At 45.7% G+C, this 26,989-nt stretch overlaps 1 protein-coding gene across 2 annotated transcripts in view; it reads right to left on the reverse strand.

Moving 5' to 3' along the window:
* Positions 1-26,989, reverse strand: part of Mam (neurogenic protein mastermind) — a 202,794-nt gene that overhangs the window by 62,414 nt on the left and 113,391 nt on the right. The window contains exons 2-3 of one of the 2 annotated variants that reach the window (XM_076770015.1): positions 19,344-19,391; positions 2,782-4,473 (exon numbers count right to left, since the gene is read on the reverse strand). In XM_076770015.1, the coding sequence (XP_076626130.1) occupies positions 2,782-4,473; positions 19,344-19,391 (1,740 nt within the window). The remainder of the gene's footprint in view (positions 1-2,781; positions 4,474-19,343; positions 19,392-26,989) is intronic. The other variant, XM_076770024.1, reaches the window with a different exon arrangement.

A 26,989-nucleotide genomic window follows, 5' to 3' on the forward strand; every position in this document is an offset into this window, starting at 1 on the left:
CACGGGGTAGTTCTTAATAATTTAACGGAGGAATACATTTACGAGTAATAGGAAGAAAAATCGAAGACGACAAAATTGGACACGGAAGACTGAAAACACGATGGTGGAGAACGAAAAAAGGGGGGCGTCATTCGCCTGGACGCATTGAGATGCAAATACGCGCGGTAGCCGACGTGATTTACGAGGGACAGAAGTGTCCATACGCGATCGGGACAGAGAGTACGTTTAGGTTCTCGAAGGCGTTCGAGGGACGAGTAGATAAGATCTCTTCGAAACGGTCACAATAGACGAGGGATTTTATACAATCGAGTAGTCGTTCGGAGGGACTAGTCTCGGTTTCCTCAATCGGTAGCTTCCTTTTGACGTCTGAAGCTTTTCCTTGCCCCCCATCGTATTGGAATTGGAAATTAAACATACAAAGTGTATAACATGGCGATACAAAGAGTACGGGATAAATACCTGAGACTTGCCTCGTATAAGTTAGATAGTATATGCTACTTAAACTATTTAAGAGCGTAGCAGAACGTTAAATGCGAATAGTAGTTAATTTATATTTTTCTGATCAAGTTCATTAATAGATAGGTCAGATGTTCACCTTTATTAAATCTTAGTAACTTTCACTAGCGTTTAAACGTCTCGGGAGAAGTCCGATTTTTCACTGTCTCGCTTACAAATGTAGCTACCAGGCTCATGATTCAATTAATCGTATTTTTTTACGTGTCAGTTGCTATTTAGATTCTCTCTGTGGTTCTCTATACTTCGTGGAACATTGCACTACTATCGAATATTTATTACAAGAAGTTATCAAAGTTAATATAAAAGTCAGAAAAAAATATCATCGAACGTGTAGATCAATTATAGTTAATTTCTGTGTTATTTGTATTTTCATTGCTTTTTTAAATACGATAAAATCCCATTTTCCCCATTCAATTAGAGTCAGTTAGAGCCCACAGAGCGGAGTTTTATATAGAGGTGGAAAAAATTTTATCCCAATAACAGATGACCAATAAAACCAACGTATAACAATTTATTCGCGACGACAATCGAATAAATCGAGCAGTTAAATTTTTATCTGTCCATTGTGAAATATTTCATTCTATAATTGAACTTTAATTGTTTTTTAACGAGTATTGGATAAATAATTGTGTATCTCTCATACGAAATTCAAAATTTTTACCTAGATAAGAATTTTCACCGTATCTCGTTTGAAGTGGGACGTTGCGCAAACAAATAAAAACAGGATAAAACAAATTAAAGTAAAATTTTAAAATAAATATTTTCCCATTTATATTCTCGCCACTGTAAATCCATAACGATAACAAGTTAACAAATACGAAAAACCACGTTACGATACTTTCCGATACGTGAGATGTCTCTGCACGATTTTTACAATGAATACCTATCATTATCTATGGACCAAAATATTATTTAAATTTGACTTATTTTACACACAAGAAATTCTAATGTCTCTCCAATTTAAGCATAAACATTGGCTAAAAGTCAGATCCAAAAAGAGCCAGTTTTCCCTCTGCAAAGGTTAAAGAATCAACGGACTAATACAATCCAAATTAATTTATAAATTAGCTCTGAAAAGTCGAAAAATTTCCCAATAAATATTTCCGTATTTATATTCTCGTCAGTGCAACAAAACGATAAATAAGGGATCGGCGTCCAAAAAATACCAACGATTCTTTCCGTTTGACGTAACGCGATCCAGAGAGGTCGAAAAAACGTTCCCCTCGCGATTCGGCGCCAGTTATTACGCCATTCGTGTCGTCGCGTTACCATTTCCGGGCCGTTTTGTTATAAATAAAACGACGACGCTCGGAAATAAATCGCGAGGACAAAGTCGGACCCCGTGCAGGTTGTCGCGAGTGCAGCCTCGCGACTACCGACTCGTAGCGTATTGACGCGGATTGCAGGCGCAGGTTAAATCGAGCAGACGGTGGCGGCGTCGCGACGCCGGCTGCGCGCGGCCATGCAGCCCTCTTTTCTCCTCCGTCGATCGTTCTCCTCCCCACCGTACCGTTTCATCGAGGGGGTGGGAGGGCGCACGACGAGAGGGAAAATTTATAAAGAGACGACTGGAGGGGGCAGACTACTTGTTGCGCGTCGGGGCGCCCTCGTGACGCCAGGTATCTCCCCCCTATGTTTTCTACCATCGAGTTCTCGCCGCTACTGCTGTTAGCGCCGCTGGCTAGCGCGCCCCTTCGCTGGCGACGCCACCAGCCGACGTCGCTGCCACCACCACCGACGCCAGCGACGGCGTCGTCGCCGCCACCGACTTCGACTCGTAATCCCGCCCGACAAAAATAGACATGTCGTCGCGACGCAACAGATATCATTCGGCCTCGCCTGACTCGCGCGCCGAGGAATTCCGACTTGGTCCTGACTCCTGCGTCCCGTTCCCTCATCTTTCACCGTCTCGGGAACGAGACGATCCTCCGGGTCTTTACCGTGGCTTCTCGGGGTTGAAATCGTGGACAGCGATTAGTAGCGGACCACGGTAGAACGGTTCTTTTAACGCGGAAAGTAATTAGCCCTCCATTAGTCGCGTCGCGAGAAAAACACACGTTTTACATCAACGATTCTTAAGGGAGGATTCTCGACCTTTCTCGAGAGAGTTTCAAAGAGGAGCTACCAAAATTTTGAGCTCTGATTTGCAAGATCTATTACAGTTCCGTCCAACAGTCTCGATCGCTATCAATTCGGAGAACACAGATCCCGAAATTCGCGAGGACAATCGAAACCACGGAACGCAATAACGAGAGTTCCACTAACCTGAATCTGATGTCCGGGATTGTTGATGTGTAGCTGCTGCGCCTGGTTGATTTGCAGGGATGAGGTGCCGGGTCCCGAGGGAGGCCTCGGCGGCGTGGAGCTAGTGAAAGGTCCCTGGGAACCGGTTTGATTGGGTCCAGCTCCCTGGGAGCCTCTAGGTGGAAGCGGATAACCGGGGCTGCCGTGATTCGGCATCGATCCTGGACTACCTCCGTACGGCGAGTATTGTTGCTTGTATCCTCCGCTCGGGCCTAGCATGCTCGGTTTACCGCCGGCGGCTGGCTGCGGTCTCTTCATGTCAGCCAGCCCCGCGGCGAATTGCGTCTGGGAGCTGACGAACATGTCGTTGGTCTGCTGGCTCTGGAATCCGGACGCTCCGTTGTTTTTGTGATAAGACCCGGTGCCAGGCGTCGCTTGGGGCTGTCCGCCCGGCGGACCGTTGCTACCGGGGCTGCCCAGGTAGTCCGAGGTGCCGCCAAATTGAGGGAACTCCGCGTAAGGGGACCGAGCGGTAGGTCCTCTGGCCGCTGCGGCGGCGCTGGGATTGAATCCACCGAGACCGAGCTGCTGGCTCTTGTGCTGGTGCTGCTCGGCCATCTGCTTGAGCGTCTGGGCGGCGGGGCTCATCTCGGACTTGAAGTCGAGACTGGAGTAAGGCAGCCTGGCCGGGGAGTACTGGGCCGATCCGAGACCTCCGGGGCTCGAGTTGGCTGGCACGTTTCCGTTGTTCGTCCCCGTGCCGTTGTTCAAACTGTTACTGTTGGCGTTCCCGTGCTGCTGGTGTATCGCGTCTTTGTCGTCCTCGATCTTGATCTGCCCGTTGTTCGTCCCGATGCTATTGTTATTGTTGTTGTTCGCCGCAGCAGCGGCAGCCGCGGCGACCGCCGCGTTGTTCGCCAACGCCTCCACGGGTATCTTCTCCTCGAAGTCGAAGTCCTTCATGAACTCCGGATGGAAGTCGGAGATCTCCGAGATCAGGTCCTTGAACGCGTCCGAGGTGATGATCTCGTCGCCGGTGTCGTCGCCCATAAAGTCTGAGAAACCGGGGAAACCGGCGCCGTTCGCCGCCGCGTCTTTCTCCAGGGCCGCGGCGCATTGCTCCAGGTCGACGAACTCGTTGTCGGGCTCCTGTTTGCACTCGACCAGGTTACCGATGTCCACGCAACCGATGCCCCCGCCGGTCGGCGGACCGCCAGCGCCACCGCCCCCGCTGCCAGGACCACCGCCGCCCCCGGTCTGGGGCCTGGAGGTCGCTGACGCCGGCGTGTCCGGGCCCGACTTGGGCGACGACGACGCGTTCAGCAGGTCGCTCTTCACCGAAGCGTTCGTCAACGCTTTCACCGTGACGTTCGTCGAGATCTGCTGGGCCTGAGAGTTCGCGGCCGACGTGGTGAACTCTAGCTGCTGCACGATCTCCACCGAGAACTTGGTGAGGCCCTCGTTCCCGCCACCGCCGCCACCGCCACCGCCCCCGCCGTGCGTCGGGCCCGTTGAGTTCGCACCGTTTCCTGGCGCGTGCTGACCGTGACCGTGATGAGGCCCGCCTCCACCGCCGCCACCGGGACCCTGCTGGTGCTGATGCTGCGCCTGCGTGCATTGCAGCTTCACCGGGGGCTCGCCGAACCCTCCGTCACCGCTACCGCCGCCGGCTGGCTCCAACTCCTCGGCCGTCCTCTTCACGAATTTTTGCTGCTGAAACGAGAAACGAGACGCGACGATCAGTCGTTAATCACCGATCCGAGGCGATGGCATTTCGACGACGAAGGGAGACTCGTGGACTAAGGGTATGCCGAGCTTTCTTAAGAATTCTTAAACGGTGACTCATTTAAGTACGTAGCGATTATCATCTTTTACTCGTGGCAGAAGCGTATGGGGATCTATCGTTACGATAAGCATTTAGATAGCGAGGTGATTGTGTTATATATATATCCAAGTTATAAGTAAAAAAAACCTTCCTACAAAATCTATGACCCGATAAACTGTACGAAAGTACGAATAATCGGATGGCTGTAGGAAACTTGGTTCAGCGTTGGAAGGCTCGTGGTTAAATCTACCTGGCAGATTTGTCTCTCATACGCGCTGACATTTGACGTTACAGCGGACATAAATTCAACTGACTGTTGAAGGCTATCGAGGGGTAACCTTCTCTGTACTATCTAGCTACTTTGCCACTACACCGACGCCCACATTCGTTGCATCTTCGTGGAAGTATATTTTATTAAGAGAGACAGTAAAAGAACGACTAAAGGGAACGTAAATTTACCGGATTGCTCCGGAGCATGTACGCGACTACGAATATCGCTAGAAACTAGCTCCTCTTTCAAGGTATCCACCTCAATATTTGGACACGGATAACACGCGTATGTAGGATTGAGTGAACAGATGGGACATAGAGCGGTAGAGTAGCTAAACGTTATAGCGAGGCAACCCCTTAACAGCCTTGAGCGGTCAGCTGAATTTGCTTCCATTAGAAGTGATATCTATGAAGGCATCGGTGATTAAAAGGGGATTCCCATTAGCTAGACTATCGAGATATTTATTTAAGTACATTTTCTTGCCATATCTACCGAACCAGGAGATAACGAATATATGATTTATCAAAATGACAGCACTTTAGAAAGAAATACCTTTAACTAGAAACGTAGAAAATTTAACGCTACAAACTTCAGCCTGGCACAAGCTACAAACAGACTACTTTAAATGCACGCGAAATTTAAAATGTAACTGTTCAGCGATTCCCGAGATATCACGTCGACAGTCTCGAGAAACATAGTTTTCAGAAAAACTCGTTGAAACCTGCCGGTCGGTATGCTCGAGCAATCTGACACGCTCTCGAAAATATACGATAACTTCGTTAAATTTTAAAGCAAAACTTTCGAAATATATTTTTAAATAATTAAACTTTCGAAACGCGAGAACAACATTTTTCGATTTGTTCAATTCCGCGCCGCGATATTCCCCCTTGAAGTTTTAAGAGCGCGAATTTAAATCTGTTTTTCCCATCCGCGCACCGCGTGAAATATGAAATTTAATTAATTTTAATAAGGGTGATCGGATAACATATCCATTGCCGATTTTAAATAAAAACGTAAGGCCTGCCATAATTTTACGGTCTTGCAACGATGCTAAATTAAACCTTGTCGGTACTAGTGCATAATTATGGTCAAGGATAGACATGGGTTGACCTACTCTGCGAACCGCTACCCTCGGAAACTTATGCTACGCTCTTTCCTACAGTACGATATATTTCGGCGCAGAGACCAAACATGACACACATCCTGAATGGAGTATAACCGTTACTAAAGTAAACATAAAATATGTAATAAAAATGAGGTCATAAAATCAACTACGTGCGTTCACCTATCGTGTTTGTATACAGTGGCTACGATAGGCAAATTGAAAATCTCGAATGATTAATAGACAGTTATTAATTACGCATTCGACGACTTAACAAGTCAAAACGCATTAGCGAATACACGCACGTTCGTAATTGAACGGGGACAGTTTTACATACAGCACGATTCTCCGAAGAAGACTTTATTTCGCTGGAATTAGATGCTGCCCGGTCCTCTTAAGCGAGGTTTTTACTTTAATTGAAATCGCCGCTAAACTCCCATTTGTGGTCGCGTCGGTGCGTGGAGAATCATCGCCTATTTCGGTTTCGAGACTCGTCCCCGGCCACCTCCCACGTGGAGGACGCTCGACGAAATCGCGTGAATCGGGAGGCAAAGAAAGAAGGAACGCGATAATCGGCTCGAAATCGAAAAAAGGGAATCACTCGGCAGCATTCTGTTCGCGGGTCAAAGCAGAACGCGACGAGTCCTTTAAACTCGCCGCTTTTTCTACGATCCTCGAGCTGGCAACCGGTAGCGCGGGATATTTAACTCCGCGGGCCCGGATGCCTCGTTCCGTCGAGTTTCTTTCGCAATTAACCCGGCAATTTCTCACCGTGCTTGTCAATACTGACCGCGCTTTTTACCCACGTGTCTTTGTCCTTTGCACCGACGTCCACCAGCGACGAACCGACGATCGGTTCCTGGCGACTGTGTTTTATCTCACCGAGGCTCGTGTCTCCTACTCTCGTCGCGTAAATCTCGATGCACGAATCGGGCGACGCGCGGCACGTGAGTCTATGGCCATTTCGCGATGCTTCCGCGCGGTTGGTTCCTCCCGATAACCAATCACGATACTCTATTTTACCTTAAACTCCACGTAAAATTTTTTACTAGCGCCGTGTCTAGCTTCTGTGTATTTTGAATATAATAAGATTCAGATTTGTTAGTTTCAAGCAAACTAGAAATATAGGGGTGGTATTAACCCTAGAACTTTACGAGTCGAAAGATGTTAGAATAAATATATTTAACGAATCTCTAACGTTATCTTTTATTCCACAAATATCGTACGAATAAATCGTCTGAAGTTTTTTCGTTCGCTGGTGATCGAACAGCGACCGAGACAATTCCAGAGCCATTTCCTCGCGATTGTATTGCCAGAAATTGTAAACGGGGAACCAAAATTCGAGCACAGACACGGCAAAACGACCGGTGCACGACGGAAGCTAATCGAGGGACCAGTTTTCGAAGCGAAATACGCGGAGCGTCGATACAGGGAAAAAAAGATTGGGAAAAGTTTTTCCAGGGTGCGGTCGTGCCGCCGCGACGCACACACAGCCACGCGGACAACCGAGCCGCACACCACTGCACATTTGTCATGATTTGAACCGGGATAACCTCTGCCTCGTTCCAAAATCGATAATACGTATTACCCTCTAATAGCGAATCGGGCGTCCTACGTTTCCGCGGGCATCCGCCGCAAACCCCTGTACCTGCGTCGTATCTCGAATCGAGACCGCGTCTGTCGCAGATGTAATACGATATTCCATCAAGCCTCCTGCGTTCGTCCTGACGCAGGACGCGAGGACTCCCTCCGGGCTGGGGATGGATTCTGCAGAAAATTTGCGACGAAAGAAATTGCCGATCCTCTCCGTACTGCTTCTTTTAATGCGTTCCCTGCCAGACCGAAACCGTACAATTCTACGCGAGAAACTTTGACTTTAAACAACTGTACACTGCGCAACCCTACTGAAATTTATGAATCTCGAGAATTAATTTTGTCTTTTGTATGATTCTTTCAGTTAACCGGAAGGTGGCCGTAAATTGGCCAAATATTTATTCGAGTAGGAAAGCGTTCGTCGACAGGTTCGCCAGGAAATTTCGATCCCGAAAACATGGCGCTGGATAATTCCCCGTCGGCGTTTCGCGAGCAAACGCGGTGAGTTCTCATCGAGAGCTCGCTGAGCTCGATAAATTTCGAGGTTACGTGTGTTGGGTAGCACCGACGGGCGTATCAGCGGCCACGGAGGAAATTGCGGAGAAAGCGCGCGGTAATGCAGACATTTCCGTCGCCTCGCGCGGAACCAGAACGCCCGTATTTTTCGCCCGGGAAAAACGAGAAAGCCGGCCCCGGATTGTGTGTACGTAAGTCGTAATAGATGCGAGACGGGATCCCAGGGAGCAGTTTCGGTCGGGATCTAGCAACCGATGCCTTCAGCGGAGCAATTTCGCAGCGCGGAAAGTGCACGGTTCTCGCCAGACAACGGAAACCTTCGCTCACGCTCGCGTCAATATCCTCCTCGCGGATCCTGCGCCATCCTTCTCGGTCTAATTTTCTGCTTTTGACCCGTACAACCTAGACGACGAGAAACCGTTTCTTCCCTCTCCAGCCCTTGTCATTTAACCCCCCACCGATCCAGAGAGCCAGGATTTATGTCTGTATTTAAAGCTAATATAATTATATTTGATCATAGCCTACGGAACCTCGCGGCCCCAAAAGCGTGTCAGTTGCAGACGCATAGCATAGTGAAAGATACGATCATAAGGGGGCTCAAGACTACCAAAAAGCTCGACTTGCTCACTTTTTATCATTTTTCGTGAGCACGAACGTTCGAATCCTGCGACGATAGATCATCCGTTTCCTAGACAATATATTGTTCGAAGAATATTTTTATCGAATTAACAAAAGTCTTCTCATATATCGCTGAAAGACTGTTTTCCTAACGATACAGGGGCGGTCGAAAAGATTCCGAAGTCCATCGTTGGTCCTCCTTTATTAGACACGACGTGCGTGCGTCGAAGTTTTCAAGGATTGCTGGAACGGGGAATGGACCTCCAAGTTTCAACGATCGTTTCAAACTTCTCGGGAGGAGAGTGATTCTTTAACTCTTGTACGAAGAATCCGTTGAATCCGTTCTCGCGAACGATCGATCTTTCACGGTCTGCCGCTTTCTTGAATTTACTCCGAGCACTTTTAATTACCCATAACGCCACGAGATACGTCACATCATTTCTCAACTTTCTGTACACGCCTTTCGTTTCCAGAGCTACGTGATTTCTTTACGCTCGAACTGGAAGACTCCAGTGGACGAATTCGATAATTATTCGATAAGAAATAGCTGCACGACTACGTAGTTCAACGATTAAATTTTCATTCTTGTACTTTTTAGAAGAAATTTTGTTCTTTCGTCGTGTATATATTCGACGTTGCACTGTCTGGAAAAATACGTGTCGCCCCTAATTTAAATACAACGCGTGGAAGAAGCTCGCGCTTGTATTACAAAATAGGGAAACAGCGAGGCTGAAACGACAGCCAGTTAATAACAGAGGAAATTCGTTAAAAACGAAGCTGATGCGCGCGCGTGCAGAAATTAACGTCATCGAGCGACGTTTATTAAACGCGTCGGTGCTGATAAACACGACCGAGGAAGAAGACGCGTGCAGAATTTACGCGAGCTCCTTCCTGTGATTAGAAAGGACGTAAACCGCTGCTTTACTGTTTGCAAGCAAAATATATTCATCCTGTCGTTAGAATATCCTCGTAAACACTGATAAATATTCGAGATGAGGGAGACACCGCAGATATGGAACTTCCACTATAAATAACTCTTAAACGTATGGTCCAAGATGCTCGAGGAAGATACAGAATCAATAGTCGGCACAGTAATTTGAAAGAGATTCACGGTCCAATTTGAAAGAAAAATTATGAGCATCGATCTGCAAACTACGATCATAGTAATTTCGTACCGGTCGAAAATAAAAAAGTTCTTCCTCGTTGGCGTCTCGATGCAATTTCAGTAAATAAATTATTTATTTTTCATTTGACGTAACCGTTGCGTCCAGGTCGTACAACGTAACACATGTGGCTCGCCAGTTAACAACCGTGTAATTGATGATTACCTTTGGATTTCCTTGGTGGGAAATGAACAGGAAGAGATTACATTTATTTATTACTACGACTACGCGCGGAGATCTGTTTCTTTATGTTCGTAAGAAGCGACGATATGATACGTGCTCGTTGCTGCTAACGAATTCTCGATGATACGAGTTGTTGGCTTGCCACGGGCGACGCTGTACATTATTAATTATTTTATTTTTTGTTGAACAAACGAACTTTACGAATGCCTGTAAATCTAGAGAAATTCTGTTCTCTTAGAAATCGAGAGATCGGTAGCCCAGTGCGTGACACTAGTGAAAGGCGTCGAAGGGTTCGCCGATTTTCCTCGCCGCCGCGAAACATAATCGAGACTGTCGACGGCGTCGCCATGAACGAGACGACGCAGTTATTAACGCGGACATAAATCTTTCCGGACTTTCATTCCCGTCCGATTCGGTTTCATCAACTCGCGCTTCCTACCACGCCCTATTTCCCTTCCGCGCCATCTTTTTCTCTCCCTGTGCCTATCTCGTTCCTCTAACCCCTGACCGCGTCCAGCTCTTTATCACGCTCCAAGAGTTCGCACGACCGATTAATTCTGCCGCTTAGCGATTGCAAATTAATAGGCGAGAGCAACGCGGGAATTGCCCGCGTCCCGTAAACCCGATTCGACCCCCGAAATCGGTTAACGACTGCGCCGACGAGTTTGCCAAACTTGGGGGGTCCAACGTTCCGCCACTTCGACCGGAAGTAATGCAGCGCGGTTGCGCGAGTAAATGAATATTTTCGGAAATGAAAACGCTGACGGGAAAGCGTTACTTCGTCGAGCCGATAATCCCAGGGGGGAACGATAAGGAATGTGTACAGGGCGTCCCACGAAATCGGGTCGAAACATGGCGAACAAAATTTAATTTGGAAAAATTCGTGTTGACGTTGAGATTTCTGATTAAAAATTTGCTAGAATGGAATCTGAACGTAGGAAATTTAACGATTGCTCGTCGAGCAGTGGGTTTTGGCCAGATTTTCTCGATTCGAAGCCGCCGTGGAGCAGTTCGAGAAGATAAGCAGAAACGTGTCAGTAACCTTGACGCGCGCGCTAGCTGCCTCCTGCGTGGGAGGATACGCTGCTCTATTGAGCGTTACGTTTCGTTAACGATGCTCTCCGCTAGCGACGCAACTGTTAACACGACCTAAATATCAGCCGGCGAGCCGACCGTCTCGCGCTTTTAATCCTCGAAATACGAAGACCCGTTCGCAGCAATTCCCTCTTTCGATGCCTGCGTCGTTCCGCGTTTGTTCGCCGGATCTCATTGTCTCTCGATGGAAATTACGAAATCTGAAAAGGTACCGTCGTCGTTTCGCGTCAGAGATATTTTTCCACGAAACGGAGCAGCCTGCAGATTCCCGCTAACGAGAGAATCTTTCTATTCCAGCATCCAGAGAGACAACGCGAATTTATTCCCTCATTTTTCAAGCGCGTCTTCGACGTATCACGAGACTATTAACCTTTTCGTGCCGTGGAGCGCCGTATCTGCGAACGCGGGAGAGCACGAGCGAATATTGTCACGCATCAAAACCAACGTGACTGGACAGTTTCCGTGCGTCCACGAGCACCGAGCGTTTTACGTTTGACGCGTTTCGCAACGAAGGGCTTAATCGCTTTATGGGTCGTACAGGATATTCCACAAGTGGTACCTGCTTCGATGGACGATACAAAAATGTTTCTGCAAGCCTCCCTAGACACCATGCAATTCTATTTTAAACATTTTTTCGTACAGTCGTTTATTTGAAGTCGACACGTTAGGAGCTCGATCTCTCAAATTTGACGACGAATTCGCTTGCATCGATGCCGTGTAATCGGAGGGACGATGTGTCAAAGGGTAAACAGTAAATAATAAACAGCGGATAAAGCGCATCTCATGTGGTCGCACGTGTCGCGGATGGAACGCTATTTGCGGCCAGCGTATTTATAAGCCGTTCTAATTTAGAAGCAGACGTATAAATATCAATTCAGCGCGGCCGACGCGCAATGCCGTTACAATTGTCGTTTCATCGTAATACGCTTTCGATCGCAATCAAATTTTCAGCCACCCTTTTCTCTGCTAAACGTGCTTTCTGCACCCCCAGCGAAAGAAATGCCACGTAAATCGAAAAATGTCGAATGAAATAAAGTAACGATTCTCTCGATCGTATTGTTCCATTGCGTTAACAGATGGCCCCAAAATTTCCTTTTTGAACCTAAAAAATTTTTAGTTTATCTTCGCGACAGTATTGCCAATGGCTTGGGGAGGTTTTCTCGATGAAAACGATTCCAAACACGACCATATTCGGACTGCTTTTAATTCCAAGCAGTTTACAACTTTTCAAAAATGTTAAAAGAAGTATACAATAGAAAGTAATCCAAATGTGGTCGTGTTTGGACTCGTTTCAATTGGGGAAACTTCGTCGATCCGTTGGCAGTACTTCCACGAAGATATGATAAAAGAAATGTATAAATTTTTAATTCCACAGCTGTCAGGCTAACCTGCCAATCAAATCGTGGGAATGATTTAATTTCTTCGATCCTGTGATACGGTACTATCTTTCGACGAGGAATGTATTTCAATTAGGACGCGAAATAATTTTTGCCGGGCGCATCTCATGTTCGTTCGCGTGTCGCGGTCGCAGATGCAATTACGATACTCGTTTGTGCAAATGTAAATGTAACACGGCGACTGTGGCGATTCGACCGGCCGACAAGAAATATGGATTGCTCGACGCTGTGTTCCCTCGCCCACGCACGTCGAATATGCTTATCAGAAATCGTATATTGTATCAATATTGTACCCTAATTACGGTGAACATTATAGCAAAGTTGTACCAATTAACGCACGGTAACTTTTTACGACGGTCGCTTCCAAAATGTAATCTTTTATTAAACGACACATCTTGCGATTGTAGCATCAAGTATCAGCGATACTAATTGTGGGATAACGAAGCCAATTGATTGAGTACAGATAGGGTGAACAACCGTAGGCTTTTTAAAACAGATATGCCAAACATTATGTTTGCACAGTACCAAAAGTAATGTACGAATAAAATAGTCCCCTGTTTGGATGGTATTACCGAAGTACTTTTCACTGTACTGTAAGGAACGAATATAACAATTCGCGCGTCTGTATGTGTTATTCGTTACCGTTGGGACACATTATTCAAATTAATCGCAGTACTGGCGTCATCGGCCAATAAGCATGACTTTAAGCCGAACATCCTGGATAAAAATAGGAACGTATTCGAACACGGAAAAACATGCGAGGAAGTTCCAGATACCAAGATCGATTTCCGAGCAAATAATCTCGTTGTATTTAACTACACAGAGAGAAAAGATTAATAAATATTTACAAAGAACTGTGTCGACTGCTACGCATTCTACGAGGCATAGTTAATACAAAGAGTTATTGAATTGGGTTGGTGCATATGAAATGTCGCCTTATAGTGGATTGAATATTTACAGGTGGTAACAGAAGTTAAATATATACGCTCGGTTATAAATTGTTCCACATTACAGAGGAAGAGGCATCAACGATTCTATTTACAATTAGAAGAAGCAAAAACTGCATCGATGAATTAATAAGGGATCTTGTTCGATTATGCAAAATCTTGTACGTCAAGATGACGATAAAGAAACTCACTGAATTGTAATATAAAATTTTACCATATCCTCCTCTGGATACCTCGATCTTCCGCCAACGGATTCTCATGTTTTACGCATCTGAATAATTTGTTACCAAATAAATTGTTCCCGAAGCGAACAACTTGCGAAAATGGCGATCGGAGAGTTCCTGTACGAATCTGGCAAGAAACGAGCCAATAGTCGGGAAATAATAAAAAGTTCCATAAAGATTACTTTAGCAAAATGTAAAGAGTTTGAGAAAACTCTGTAACTTTGCGTGAGCTAGACCGTCGAAGATGATCAACAACCGATTTATTCGTCGCACGTGCGCAGAGAGTAAATGCATGCCATCACAGGGCTATCTCTATATAACTTTATTATCAGTGCCTAGTAATATCGTGTCAAGCCACGAGTGTACGATGGCGTACTGTAATTGCGGTGGAAGCGATGCGGTTAATAGGGTGTGGCAGCCCCTGGTTCCGAAGTTATTACGCCCCTATATTATTGATACAACTCCATTACGAAAGTCCTTGGAGAGCCCTGATACGACATCGTGTCGGGGTCGCTGTTTTCGAGACGATCGCCCCTTTTACAGTCTTGCAACTTTTCGATCGCGTCTAACACCCACATCTTCGGCTACAAGGTGGTACACTTCTTCGTCCACGTGTTACCAGCGCTTTGCATATCGGATACAGAGTTGACCGATGCAGTGATAAACGGACCCAACAGTCTGTCTTTACGATGTCCTTTCACGCGTGGGACGACGATAATCCAAAATGCTGGCCAAGTTGTTACAGAATTTTCTTTCAATTTTACGAAAATATCTCGAGACATGCCATTTTGATTTAGGATAGCAGCATAGTATGTCTCGCTACGCGTAATGACAAACGACCCTATGACAGAAACTTTCGTGGACGGCATTACGATCAACTTTCCCGCCTACGTTCGGATTCTAAACCGCCAACGAACCGCAACGGTTCGACGAAAGTCGCGGGGATGGCGCGGCAAAGAAGGGCGCAAAACTCGACCAGATTGGGGAGACAGTGGCGCATCTTCCGATGGGAAGGAATCGTGGAAGTGGACCTCCAACTTTCTGACCTAATTTTTTCCACCCCTGTATAACGACCTTATCGAGCTTCAACGGAGAGGCGTTTGTCGACGAATGACAGAAAATCGACCTAAATTGTCACACGACCAACGATTATTATTAGATTGGTGCATACGAGTGTCGAATTTCTCGGCCAGAAAGATACCTGTACCTAATACTCGAGAGAATAATCGAAGACCGCAGAATAAAATTTTCAGGTGTTTCTTTACGATATATATATTTCGTTTAGGTATGGTAGCGAATAATTTTGATTTTACCCAGTATAGCAGAGGTTTTTAAGCATCCCTTTTCGCCCGATTCCGAAAACAAGATCAGTTTTCGTATTCCACAGTTAGATGATATCACGCGTCAACTATTACGGTTGCACGATAGTTCCGCGTGTCACGGTACAAAGCACAAGCGCGGCCGTAGACTTTCGTCGCTCGATATGCAGATTCCAGTAATTACAATAACAAATCGCACAGAGGCAGGCATAATGGAATCACGTGATCGTAACGTGCGTAAACGGCACAATACGCGATACGCCGAGGCGTCCCAACGACAGTGCGCTCGCAACGTCAGAAATCCTCGTAAATTTCTGCTCCGCGAAAGCTCGATCCGCTCCTAAACTCCTCGAAAGGTTCGAGCCTGAATTTTTATCTTTACTTTCACGTCGAACAAAAAACACAACCTTCTTGTATTATTTTTAATTCCTCACTGACAAGTTAGAAATAGATTTTCTCGAAGCGGTATTTTAATGCACGTGCCCTTTTCCATCCGATGCCTCCATTTTACCCACCAGTGTGGATCTGCCACTGTTCGTGGCTGAAAGCTGATCGATTTAACGAGGTAGCGGAACACCATCGAAAAGGATAACATCCTCGACAACGGCGCCGGGAAAAACTCGGACCCACCGACGTGATAGGGTAATAAATAAGCAATTACCGACAAGTGCGACGACGAGATTGCGTAACGCGTTACCCCCGCCCTGATTCACCATCATCTGTCTCTATCTCGCTCATTCTCGCGTGCAAACGTAAGTTGCTCTCTCTGCGAAGGCGACACGCGTGCATCGACAATGGAGAGGAGGCTAACGCGGATGTGTAATTCCGCGGCGATGTTCGCGAGTCAGGTTACCTTCTCTGGTTCCATTGTTTCCGAAAGACACGACGCATTTTCGTCGAAACAATCGTTGGACGCTCTGTGGTATCTTAAAAACAAAGATACGCGCTACGACTTAAAAAAATACGAATTATCGATGGATAGAAATCATTCCTCAAAACATTTATCAAACGTCCAACGTATTAGAGAATTATTTTTCCACGACGAATCGCGCCCTACCATCTTGTATTAAATTGCAGTAGAATACAACTCTGGTAAAACGTTGAAAAAGTACGCAGAAGGGAGGAACAGAAAGGAAAGGTTAAAATATTTAGAACATTTACCCTGGAAATTAATTACTGTTCGTGGAACGAGACCGGGAATTAGTACAACGTAAAAACTACAATGGGGCCCGAAGGAAATGCAGCGAATCGGCAGTTGTCTCGATGGAGGACGGCGAGACTCGATGATACCCCGAGCGTATTAATTTCGCATCGACCAAGCAACCCCCGACGTCGCGCGTATGCGCGACATAGTTAATGCTGGCGCATAATTCAGAAGCCAGCCGTGAAATTATTCACCATAAGCGTGGGAGATTCCATTTGCGAAACGAAAGTACACGCACGCGACAAGTTCGCGGGTGCAACCCTTACGTCGCGCCGCCGCCACCGTCGCCGCCGCCGCCGATTGCGTGCTCGAATCGCGCGTATCCTCGTTCGCGAACGCTTAGCAAACTTCGACACATGTGCTTCTCCCGCGATATCGCGACTGTTGTTAACCCTTTCATTCCAGAATTATTAAAAAGTCACAGAAGGGAAACGTAGCTACCCCTGCGTTCGATCGAGACGACGAATAATGGATTTGAAAACGTCTAACCGAGGATGGGTTACTTGGTCTTGGAAATCAAGGATCCCCTTAAACTTGTTATATAATAAAAGCGAAGACAACATATTCCATTTATTGTTATTTTTGAATAAGCTTGTTTACACGAGCGTGTGGAAGTTTATCTTTAAGCATATTATGAATAGAAACGACTCGATTCGCTTAGAGGAAGTTTTGTTTGCGTTTGCGCGAATCCGCGAAAGCGTCCACTGGGTCTGCGGTAATAGACTATTATCAGCGACTGCCTTGACCTCGAGCTCGCGGAACGGCGAACAGAAAAGAAAAACTGCGATACATGGCGCTCGTGTTACAATACGCATGCAAATTTTTGCGTTAGATATCCAGCAGTTCCGTACGCTTCACAATGTGAAACCGTGGAACGCGAACACCGGAAGGTAAAGAGCGCTCAGGAACAAACGGGTCGAGGACTTCCGGGAAGAAGAACCGCGAGACATGACTGGTTCGAATCTGCTTCGACGAATTAAAGGAGACAAATAGAAACGTTCGATGGCTCGATATCGTACGAGGGTTGTTTAAAATTTTGGTCTCTGGTCCGCGGTGGTTTCTGAAGAGGCTACGGATCGATCGGGCTGCAAGCTGGGCTGGTTTTCGACGAATAAATTCTAGAAACTTACGAGCACGGGGCATCGCGACGCGTGCTAGCCAGCAAAATATTTCAGCACCTTGGCAAGACTCCCATCGGGGGCGTTGAATTGATTATTGAACAAACATCGTGATGGCTGACTTACATCCACCGTCGATGGTGACTGTTTCCATCGCGAACCGAACTTATCGGACCGGGGCTGGACGAAAAGAACAAACGTCTTTGCGGAAATTTATAACTGGCCAGAACTGGAGCAGACTCTGGAGCTCTAGGAATCATGCAATTTACAGCTTTTCTTATTTACGCGATATCCTGGGTCCCCAGGTTGCATCGAATCCCCATCCTCCCGTCTTTCATGGCTGAAAAGCCCGAGCTCGAGCATCGAAACGAAACGAGGGATTCGAAAATAATTTGATACGAAAATTAAAAAACATAATCGTTGCTATCGTCTAATTTTTATTAGGACGCCGCGATATTTCGAAGAGAAATATTTTTGCCCCGCGGGTACAGTAGTCTCCAGGTTGGATAAATATTCATTACGCCGCGTAGCCTACACGGTCGTCGGGATTATTCCTAGTTATCATTTATTCAACTATGTCATCAGACGCTGGGCCGGGTGGACGCTTAATTAAAAAAGATACCGCCGTCCACGCGCTGGCTGCTCTGCCTCTGGTGCGAATTTCTTCGCTCGCGCCACGAACGGACAAGGAAACGAGTGCAATTTAACGCCCAACACGGCCTAACTCGCCTGCACCGACGCTCCAAACGAACATTATTATTCCAGCTACCGAACTACGCTAATTCTCTGCCGGTCCGGCATTCAAACTACCCCGCTAAGGCTATCTTATCTCGCAACAACGAATTCAATTTATACAAATTAGTAATTTCGAGACCTTTCGTGTCCAATTATATTTATATTTAAGAAGAACTTTTAAGAGGCGATAAATAAAAATAAAAGGAAATTATAATTTGCAATACAAAATCACCCATGTTCAAATGATGAACATTTTTACGAACCCCTAATATATGATTAAATTTTTGTATGCAGAAGACAAATAAAATCTTCTACTCTTGCCGTAGACTCGGCTTTGCTTCTATATGCCAGCGAATAAAATTAACCCGGAATTTGTTTTAGACAGGAAGTTGAAAAAATCGCTGGAGGGTTGGAAAACGCAGAAACGCTTTTCATCCCTCGTTTCGTTGCTTGAAATCGTTGCTTGACGGGGGGACCGTTTAAAATTCGCGTCGCGACGAACGCGTTAAGAGAACGGGGCAGCAACCGGGAGCAGCAGGGTTTTCGCCACCTCGTCGCGGCGACGAGGGGTTAAACGAGTGGGCCACCGTTCCGATTTTCGCGTCGTGCCGCCGCCGAATATCGATTCCCTTCGACCTCTTTCGCCCTCCGACCGCCTCTGAACGCGTTCGCGCTCGCACATCGACTCGACGGAGGGTTGCTTTGCATGAAAGTCGTCGTCGAGGGCGAGAGCACGGGCGCGCGTTCGAACAGATACAAGCGGAGGAAGAGGATCGAACCCTGGAAGGGGGTGGTTATGGGGAGGGAAGGGGCTGAACGAAACGCAGAGCAAACGAGCGTTCCAGAAAGAGACCGCGAGGACAGGTACGAAGAGGAGGGACGCGACGAGGGGCGAAAGAAGAAGAAGAAGAAGCTGCGAGAGAGGGTGCAAGTGTCGGCACGGTCTCGTGAACTTTACCCACGAGTGGCAACTTCCGGGCGGCGAGTTGCCTTTAAGTCGTCGCCGCGTCGCGAAAAGTTTCTCGACGACGAAGATCAAAAACCCACGACAATGTTTCGACTTCCTCGTCTTTGCGCCGTCGGGGTGACGATTTCGAGCGCGCGAGGGGGTTGGGAGTTTACGACGCTGGCCAACGAGCGGATCTCACACGTGGCGTTACGATTTTCCGCGGACAACGTTCCGTGAGCGTCGAAATTTTTATCTCCGGCGTCTTTTCGGAACTTTGTTCCTGTTTTTCGTCAAATTTAGTTCGGGTCAAAGGTAGCTGCTTACCCACGAATCCGAGTCTGCTTGGTCTCGAAAACTCCATAGGGCACTTACCTGCAACAAAGAAAAAATACTAGTTGTTTACGTGCGTAATTTAATAGGTTGGATAGGTTGATTGTTAGCGTAAGTAGAAACAGAGGGTAGTGGACAAACGTTCTTTGATTCGTACTGAGACACGCTGTACACCATATTGTTTAGGATCCCTATTCTACGGATAGGCGGATATTCTGCTCGTAGGACGCACCTTCACCTACGTCGATTCATCACGAGCGTCCAGCAACACTGCTGATACTGTTGGCCTAGACCATTCGCGAGGAAACGTTACCTAACAATATATCCTAAGATTATCGATAGTGTATAATGTTACCATCGCGGGAACCCGACATCAGCAACGTTGAAACCAAAGTCTGACACGGATCACGAGACAGGAAACTTTGCGGGAAACACGAGAGAAACGAGGGAGAGGCGATGTTTCGCGTCGTGTAGATTTTAAAGTAATCTTCAGATTCGTAGTCGGAAGAAAACGGTATTCTTGATAGAATTTTTCCCTTTGCAAAACGTTGAAGCTACTACGTGATACGATTTTTAGCCTGGATTACGGGTTAATAAAACTGGAGGTGTCGGATCCGCCTCCGATCGGTCGTAATGCAGTTCCCAGTCCTCTCGAATTTCTTAGCTGTCGGGAGGGCTCACGAACGAGGAAGGCACGACGCCTGCCCCACCGAGCTTTATTAACCGTTCGTGATTTACAGAGCCCCTCGCGGCTGATATGTTTCCCTTCAAAATGAGCGCGAGCGATTTAATTGCGAAAGAGTACGCCCGAATGATTTACGGCTGTTCCGTTATGGCGTCGTGCCCGATACGGCTCGTTACAAATCTTCCGTTACCGTTCGCGATGTGCGCGAAACGCAACGCGAATCCCGTGGAAAAGGACGAGTCGAGAACCTCGGTTTCGAGGAATCGATTACTACTCCGATAAATCTCGTCTTCCTTGCTACTCCGCGCTCCGCGTCCATAATTTAGTTAAATATAATATTCGGATCATTTTTTTTTTTTGTATTTTTGGCTGCACCAATCACACAGCAAATTGTCGAGTAAAAATTCTAGTTTCAAATACACCACTTCTCTGGTAATACTATTATTTTCTAAGGGTTGGACGTTTCGAAACCGCGTAGAGAATTCGGTAGGAAATCGAGAACCGCCGCCACGGTTCGTTTCTCTTCGAGAATTCTCCGAGCGACCTAATAAAACGCCGGAAAAATAATTGAACGGGAGCAGAGAATCGAGGATCGATCGTACTCGATCCGTTACGTTATTAATTATCGCGATCTACGGTTATTCCGTTGCTCGTCGACCGTGCAGCCGTACCTAAATTTACAACGAACGCGGCGCGCTCGCGTTTATTGATTTCGAAAAATTATTTACGCTCCCGTCTCCCCCGAAAAACCCCGTTGCGTCGTTTTGCATACGAATCGCCGGATATGCATATTAATTCGCGATGGACCGGACGATTGCTTCCGGAGAACGGTCTCGCGGACTTTGCTGTTTCGCGATCGTTACGCACCGTTTCTGTCCAATTTTTCGTCAACGAATCACCAACGGACGCTGCTTCACCGCCTCGTTTGCCATTTTACAGGAGACAAGATCGATAAGTGTCGTACTCGTTAGTATGTTCGTACAATTAATCGCAATTTTGCAGTGGAAAATAATATTTGTAGAAAAAGCAGGGAAAGATTCGTTGGATTTGTCGGTCGCGAACAAAGCTACTCGCTAGCGTCGTGCGTCGTTATCGCGATATGGCGACTTATGTCACGGAATTAAAAGTCGTGAATTAATGTCACGTGAAAACGGACCTTTAGAATTTTCCACGACCCAACAGGCGCTTTATTACGTTAGAGGCTAGCGTTTAGTTGGTCGCGCGACGCCGATAATTAAGGATACTCGTCGCGATATATCCGACAGCTCTGCTCGCGTTCTGCGCACGGATAAGGCTTCCGGTAATACTTGATCGATAACGCTTGCATTCGCGCCGCGCTGCATAGTACTCGCCACGTGCTTTTTATTTCTCGCCCTGCACGCACTTACTTCACACCGACCATGTAAAACTCATTCTGGGACAATTTACACTTTACTGCCGTGTCGCGGGGCCACGAACGTACAATTACCTCAGAATAGTAGAGGATATTTTACTCCCAACCAATTCTTTTTGTTCTGCAATACTCGCCTAAAAGGCGACGGAATATCAAAGGATGAAACAAAAGTATATTTTTTATGGTATAGGTAACTGTGACAAGCCTTTTGATCGTTAGGGGTTGAAGACCATTTTTCAATGACGTAACGTTCCAATAATACGCTGCTCGAGACAAATTTGACGTTCACGTTACTGTAGAATCAAAATGTGCCATGTACTAACATTATTAATGTATTAAAGTATTAAAAGATTAGTGTTTCGAGTAAATAATCTAATGAAAATCTAATGAAATGTAATGGATCGGTTCGCATGCGGCTCACGGGTTGCGTGATTGACATTCCTGGTTTGCACGGTATTCATTATGGGCACGTGGACTAATATAATGCGCACTAAGCGTTTAATTCGACTCCGTTTACAGCGAACAGCGGCGACGTTCGCGCCAAGTACATCCAGTCGATTAAAACTACGAACGAAATACAAATATGCACTGCTATTGTTACACGATTGATATTTTATTAAAAAAATCGACGAGTTTTCGCGGCTAATCGGTTCGCGTGACAAAGAATCGATTAACAACGATACAGAACGAACCGAGGAAAGCGAACGAGACGCGTATCTTACAGCGACGAGAATGAAAATACACGGCTTGTCGCCACGAGGACAGATAAACGCGCGAAGATTATTCGTCGACAATAAAAAACATTAAAAAGAACGTAAAGATACCCGTTGACGATGCTGACAGCTCGTTCGCGAGATATTAGCACCAGAATTCCCACAACGCACGTTTTGCCGCAGATAAACCGGTTGACTCTCCGTCGCCCTTGCTTCAGATATAAACTTGTTCTAATAAAATCACTTTCGCCCCACTCCCGAACGGATAATCGTACGCGTAAAAATCACCGCGAACGCCAGTTTGGTAGTACTTACCCTAGCATATTACGTAAATTTATTGTCTTTCGGTAAGTCACCGATCGAGCAACGTCACGCTTCCCGAGAAGTTTCGGTTCGATACGCTGATCATTCGATTACGAAGAGATTTACGAGCGCCTCTAGAGTAATATCGAACGGCTATTATGATTGAAACGCAACTTATTTAAAACTTTTGTTCTAAAAATATCCGTGATCAAACATTGACGCATTTAAGTGCCAATTATAGGAGCACGGTTAAAAAGTGAATAAAAGATTCTTGGTTTATACTCGGTAGTTGTCGAAGGTAGAAAAGAAAACTTGGTCTTGGGAGCAAGGAACAGTAATCTCAATCTTTCTCATTATCCAGTACTTTTGTATTTACGTACCGAAGAATTTTATTAGAAGTAATAATACTGATAAAAGTCCTCTTTCTTTAAATTTCTTATATCTTTTACTGATTTCGTACGATCAAAGACCCGAAGACAACCACAAAGTTTCTTCTGACCCTTGTTCACGAAGGCACAGTTAAAATTAAAAACCTCCTATTTTCTAAATCTTTCAAAGCCGATTCAATATAAATTCAAATTTATTAATCAACGATTCTTCAAGAAAATGACGTTTGATGTTTCGTTCTGATTCCATATGGGTACATCTGCGAGGGTCTCAAGATTCGCATCAAAATCTTTAAGTAAAATACAAGTTTAAGAGAAATGAAATAAAAACGGCGAAACTTACATTTCTGGTTAAATTAAATGGGCGTTTAGCTCGATCTCGTGAGACAATGCGATGCATAATGCGACGTACGAAGAATACTACGTAATATCCTTATTGCTAAGTCTAGCACGACGAGGAAATTTTCCACGCAACTGCGCTGCTTTTCACGTAATTTACCGAAATTTACCGTAAATAGAGACAGCTACATTTCTCCGATTTCGTATACCGCATTTTGGAAGTTTGAATATTACAAAGCTGTACTTTGGTCGCCAGCGTACCGCAGACTAATAATAGTATTAATGGATACAGATAAATATGCAGCGTACAACGGCGTGATTGAATGTTTGTTTACATTCTACGATCCGTATAGCGATTACAAGAACGATATGCCAACTACCAGTGAAGACACGAAAGTGTTCGATCGATTCCTGGAAGTAAACTATTTTCCATCGTAGTTAATCTATGACGACCTTCGATGATCTTTATATTTCTATGCATAGATAAACGATTATGCACGTAACTATTTGATTGCTTTTTTAACTAAAAGCTTAAGAAATAGAAATAAAAACTTTTATAGACGTATTTATTCACTTCTGCATTATATTTAACGTACAGTTTAAAGTAACAAAGTTTAAAGTGTTCCAACGCTAAGCAATAAATACTTCCAGCATTCTAAGCTACGATGCACTTGCTGACGAAGCAAATGAATATTTTTACCGTCGACACGATTAGGATAAATGCCTTAATGACATTTTCTGTACGTGCACACGAAATATTAAATCCATTCACTCATTCGGCAGAGATATCGAAACGATAATCTGTAACTTCATTTTTTTCTATTTCTAATCTATAAAGAAACAAAATTTATACAGGGATAAATGGAATTCGAACTCACGAATGCCAGCTTCCACCATCTAGGGCCGCTTCGATGGAAGAAGGCGAACAAGATTGATATTCATAGTGTGAGGTATGTACTATGCAGAGATCGTAAGTTGCCAAGCGTCCACAAACTTTCCAGCGTGGAGGCAAGGGAATAGATTTGGGTTAGGTCACTCACTCCGGGCTATTCCCATCCAGAAATCCCCCACCTTTCGATTCTCAACGCTCGATACTTTTGCCCACGATCGACTGGCAATTAGCTAATAATGACACAATCCCGATGGTGGTACGACCAATTTAATTCGTCGACAACTTACGATCTCTGTACAGTACCGTTAGCTGAGAGCACCCAATCTTTTGTTAGTAGCGACTCGTGCGCGTTATCCAGCATCCTGCAAAAGTGGATTAAAATCGAAATCGAACGATTTTGTTCGCGAAATCGCCACTGTACGCGACGCAAGTAGCACCAGCAAAGGCTGGCTACGTAATCGCGAGTTCGGGCCAAACTCTAACAGACACGACACACCTCCGACCTTCCTATCGATCTGCGGCCGGAGGTTTTACGCGTCCTCCGCCCTCCGCAAGCTCGTCGACCCTCGCCACCCTCTTTCCACGGTAAAGTCCTCCGCGAGAAGGAAAAGCAACCGAGTAAACCCCTCTATTGGGCCCTATTCTCTCCGTCGCTCCGGCTGGAATTGCCTTTGTCTCGCTCATCCCTTTCCAAGGAACACACGGAAGGGTAAGAGAAAGAGGGAGCCAATAACGCGTCTTTATGGCTCTCCGCGCTTTCGAGACACCTACGCGCCGTTACGCGCCAACGTCTGATTGAAACTGAGCGTTTCTGGTCGTGAGAACGACGCCGCTAATTCCGTTTGTATGGTAGTCTCGGAGGAGAGGGCCAGAGGAATTTCAATGGCGTGCGAGAAGAATTCATTCGGTTTCTTCGTGCGACGAAAGAGCAAGTTCTTTGGGTTAGCCGACATCGATCGCTCCTCCGACTGTGATCCGTGGATCTTCGGTTCGAGAACTTCGAAACAACGACCCTGAAGCACGGGGTGAATTTGAAAAAAAAGAAATGAATTTCTCGTACTTAGAAACGTTCTTGATATTGGATGAATTCGGGTGTAGCGAAATTGTGGAAGGCGATGGAGTTGCAAAATATTTTCGAGTGCGTGGCAGATGGCCGGAGAACACGGTCCGGCAACTTTGAACGCGTTTATCTCGAAACAGTGTTTTTTCAAACCGATTGTCAAAATCTCCCGAAGTGTAAAAAACTTTTTGACAATACACATTCGATTTTGATAGTATATTTTCGGATGCATTGTTTCCCTTCCAATCGTTGCTTCTTTTGTTTTCAGCTGACGTTGCAGAAACTAAAAAATTCCCGTTTTAAAATACGTACGTTCTCGCTGAACGACTAAAAAGCGAAAGGTAGAAGATCTATCTTTAAAAATTTTAATTACCACTTGCGCCTCGTTCTTAACGACACAATTATCCGACCAGTTCCAAGACGTTTCACAAACAAGGAAGTAGTCAGTGAGCAAGTTAAACGGTAAGTAAACTCTGAACAGACATTTTCTAGGTGGCAGAATTAACCCAGGGTTGATCTTTTGATCGTTCAATCTACTCGTACGTTTTTTATGTAATTTTTTAGTATAGTCTAGGATCGAGCTAGACCTGAAATCTCGACATGATATTTCTGGGCGCAGCGTCGAAAGAATTCATGGCCGGAACGACTTTTCGTCGGAGTGGAAATTAGCTGAGAAACGCGGTGGTTTATCGCGTCGTAAAGCGCGGTCGCATCGCGAGGAATGGCGTGCGCAAACAGCCGACCAGGACGGTAACAACACCAACCACGACGCTAAAGAGAGCAGGGGAAAATAAGAGCGACGAAGAGGGCCGCGTACGACGCCAACGCGAGTTACAGCGCGCGCTAAAGTATCGGACGTACCCGCGTCGTGGAATATTTGCGACGACAGGGCAGTCGGGGATCACGAATCGCGATTATTTCGAAGACCTTCTTCTCCTCTTAGTTCTGTTGTTCGTTCGTTCGTGAGAAATGCACGAATGATCCGCGAGATTTAGGATTACGAGTCGTCTCACCCTTTGACCCACTGCTTTCGAAACTTTTTGCAATGCCCCTTTGAGGAAAATAAAATTAAATAAAAATCTCAAGTATCGGAGTTTCTTTTCTACAAGAAATAGCATAATTCGATTAGTGCCATAGAGTTCGATCGCCAAATGACAGTTTCCGTTTATCTTCTTTCTACCAAAGAATCTTTTCTTTTCCTACTTCCTCTCTTTGCTACCGTAGATTTTCAACTCATTAGTCTGCGATCCCTGTTTCTTTCATTCCTGGCTCGGAAACAAACAAAGTGGAGCAACAAACGCGAATCGAATAGATAAGAAAGTGCAGCAAGAGTGGTCGAAGACAGCACGGTGGAATTCACCCAGCAATAGCCTTGAGCGACTAAAATAAAAGCCTACGATCTTAGATTGAACGCTGTGCGAGAGTCTCGATCGAACTACTCATTCTTGAGACCTTTAATCTTTCTGCCGTAGCAAATTTTGATATCGATGGCCAAGATACTCGATGAATAAAATGCAGAATCTGTGTAAAATGAGAAATTTAAATATCAAGACGATATACAAAATAATTAATAGAAATAAAACTATCATAGAGTTGGAAAAACTATAAAAGAAGGGACCATCGACATTTACAAGCGTTATCGTCGTTATCGATGGTTTGGAAGAAAGAGGCCGCTCTTTACGAATAGGAATTATATTCTGAGACTATACTATATTAGATCCAACGTTATCTATCTGCTTGTCTATCTGTTTTCGAGCCGGATCGCCCCTCTGCATCGACGATCCGCGATACCCCGCTACGAAGCTAAATATATCTTCACAGACACAGGGTCTATCGACAGAACAGCGAGACGCTGCTGAAAATCTCGTT

Source organism: Colletes latitarsis, chromosome 1 (genome assembly GCF_051014445.1).
Source record: "Colletes latitarsis isolate SP2378_abdomen chromosome 1, iyColLati1, whole genome shotgun sequence".
Taxonomy (NCBI): Eukaryota; Metazoa; Arthropoda; class Insecta; order Hymenoptera; family Colletidae; genus Colletes; species Colletes latitarsis.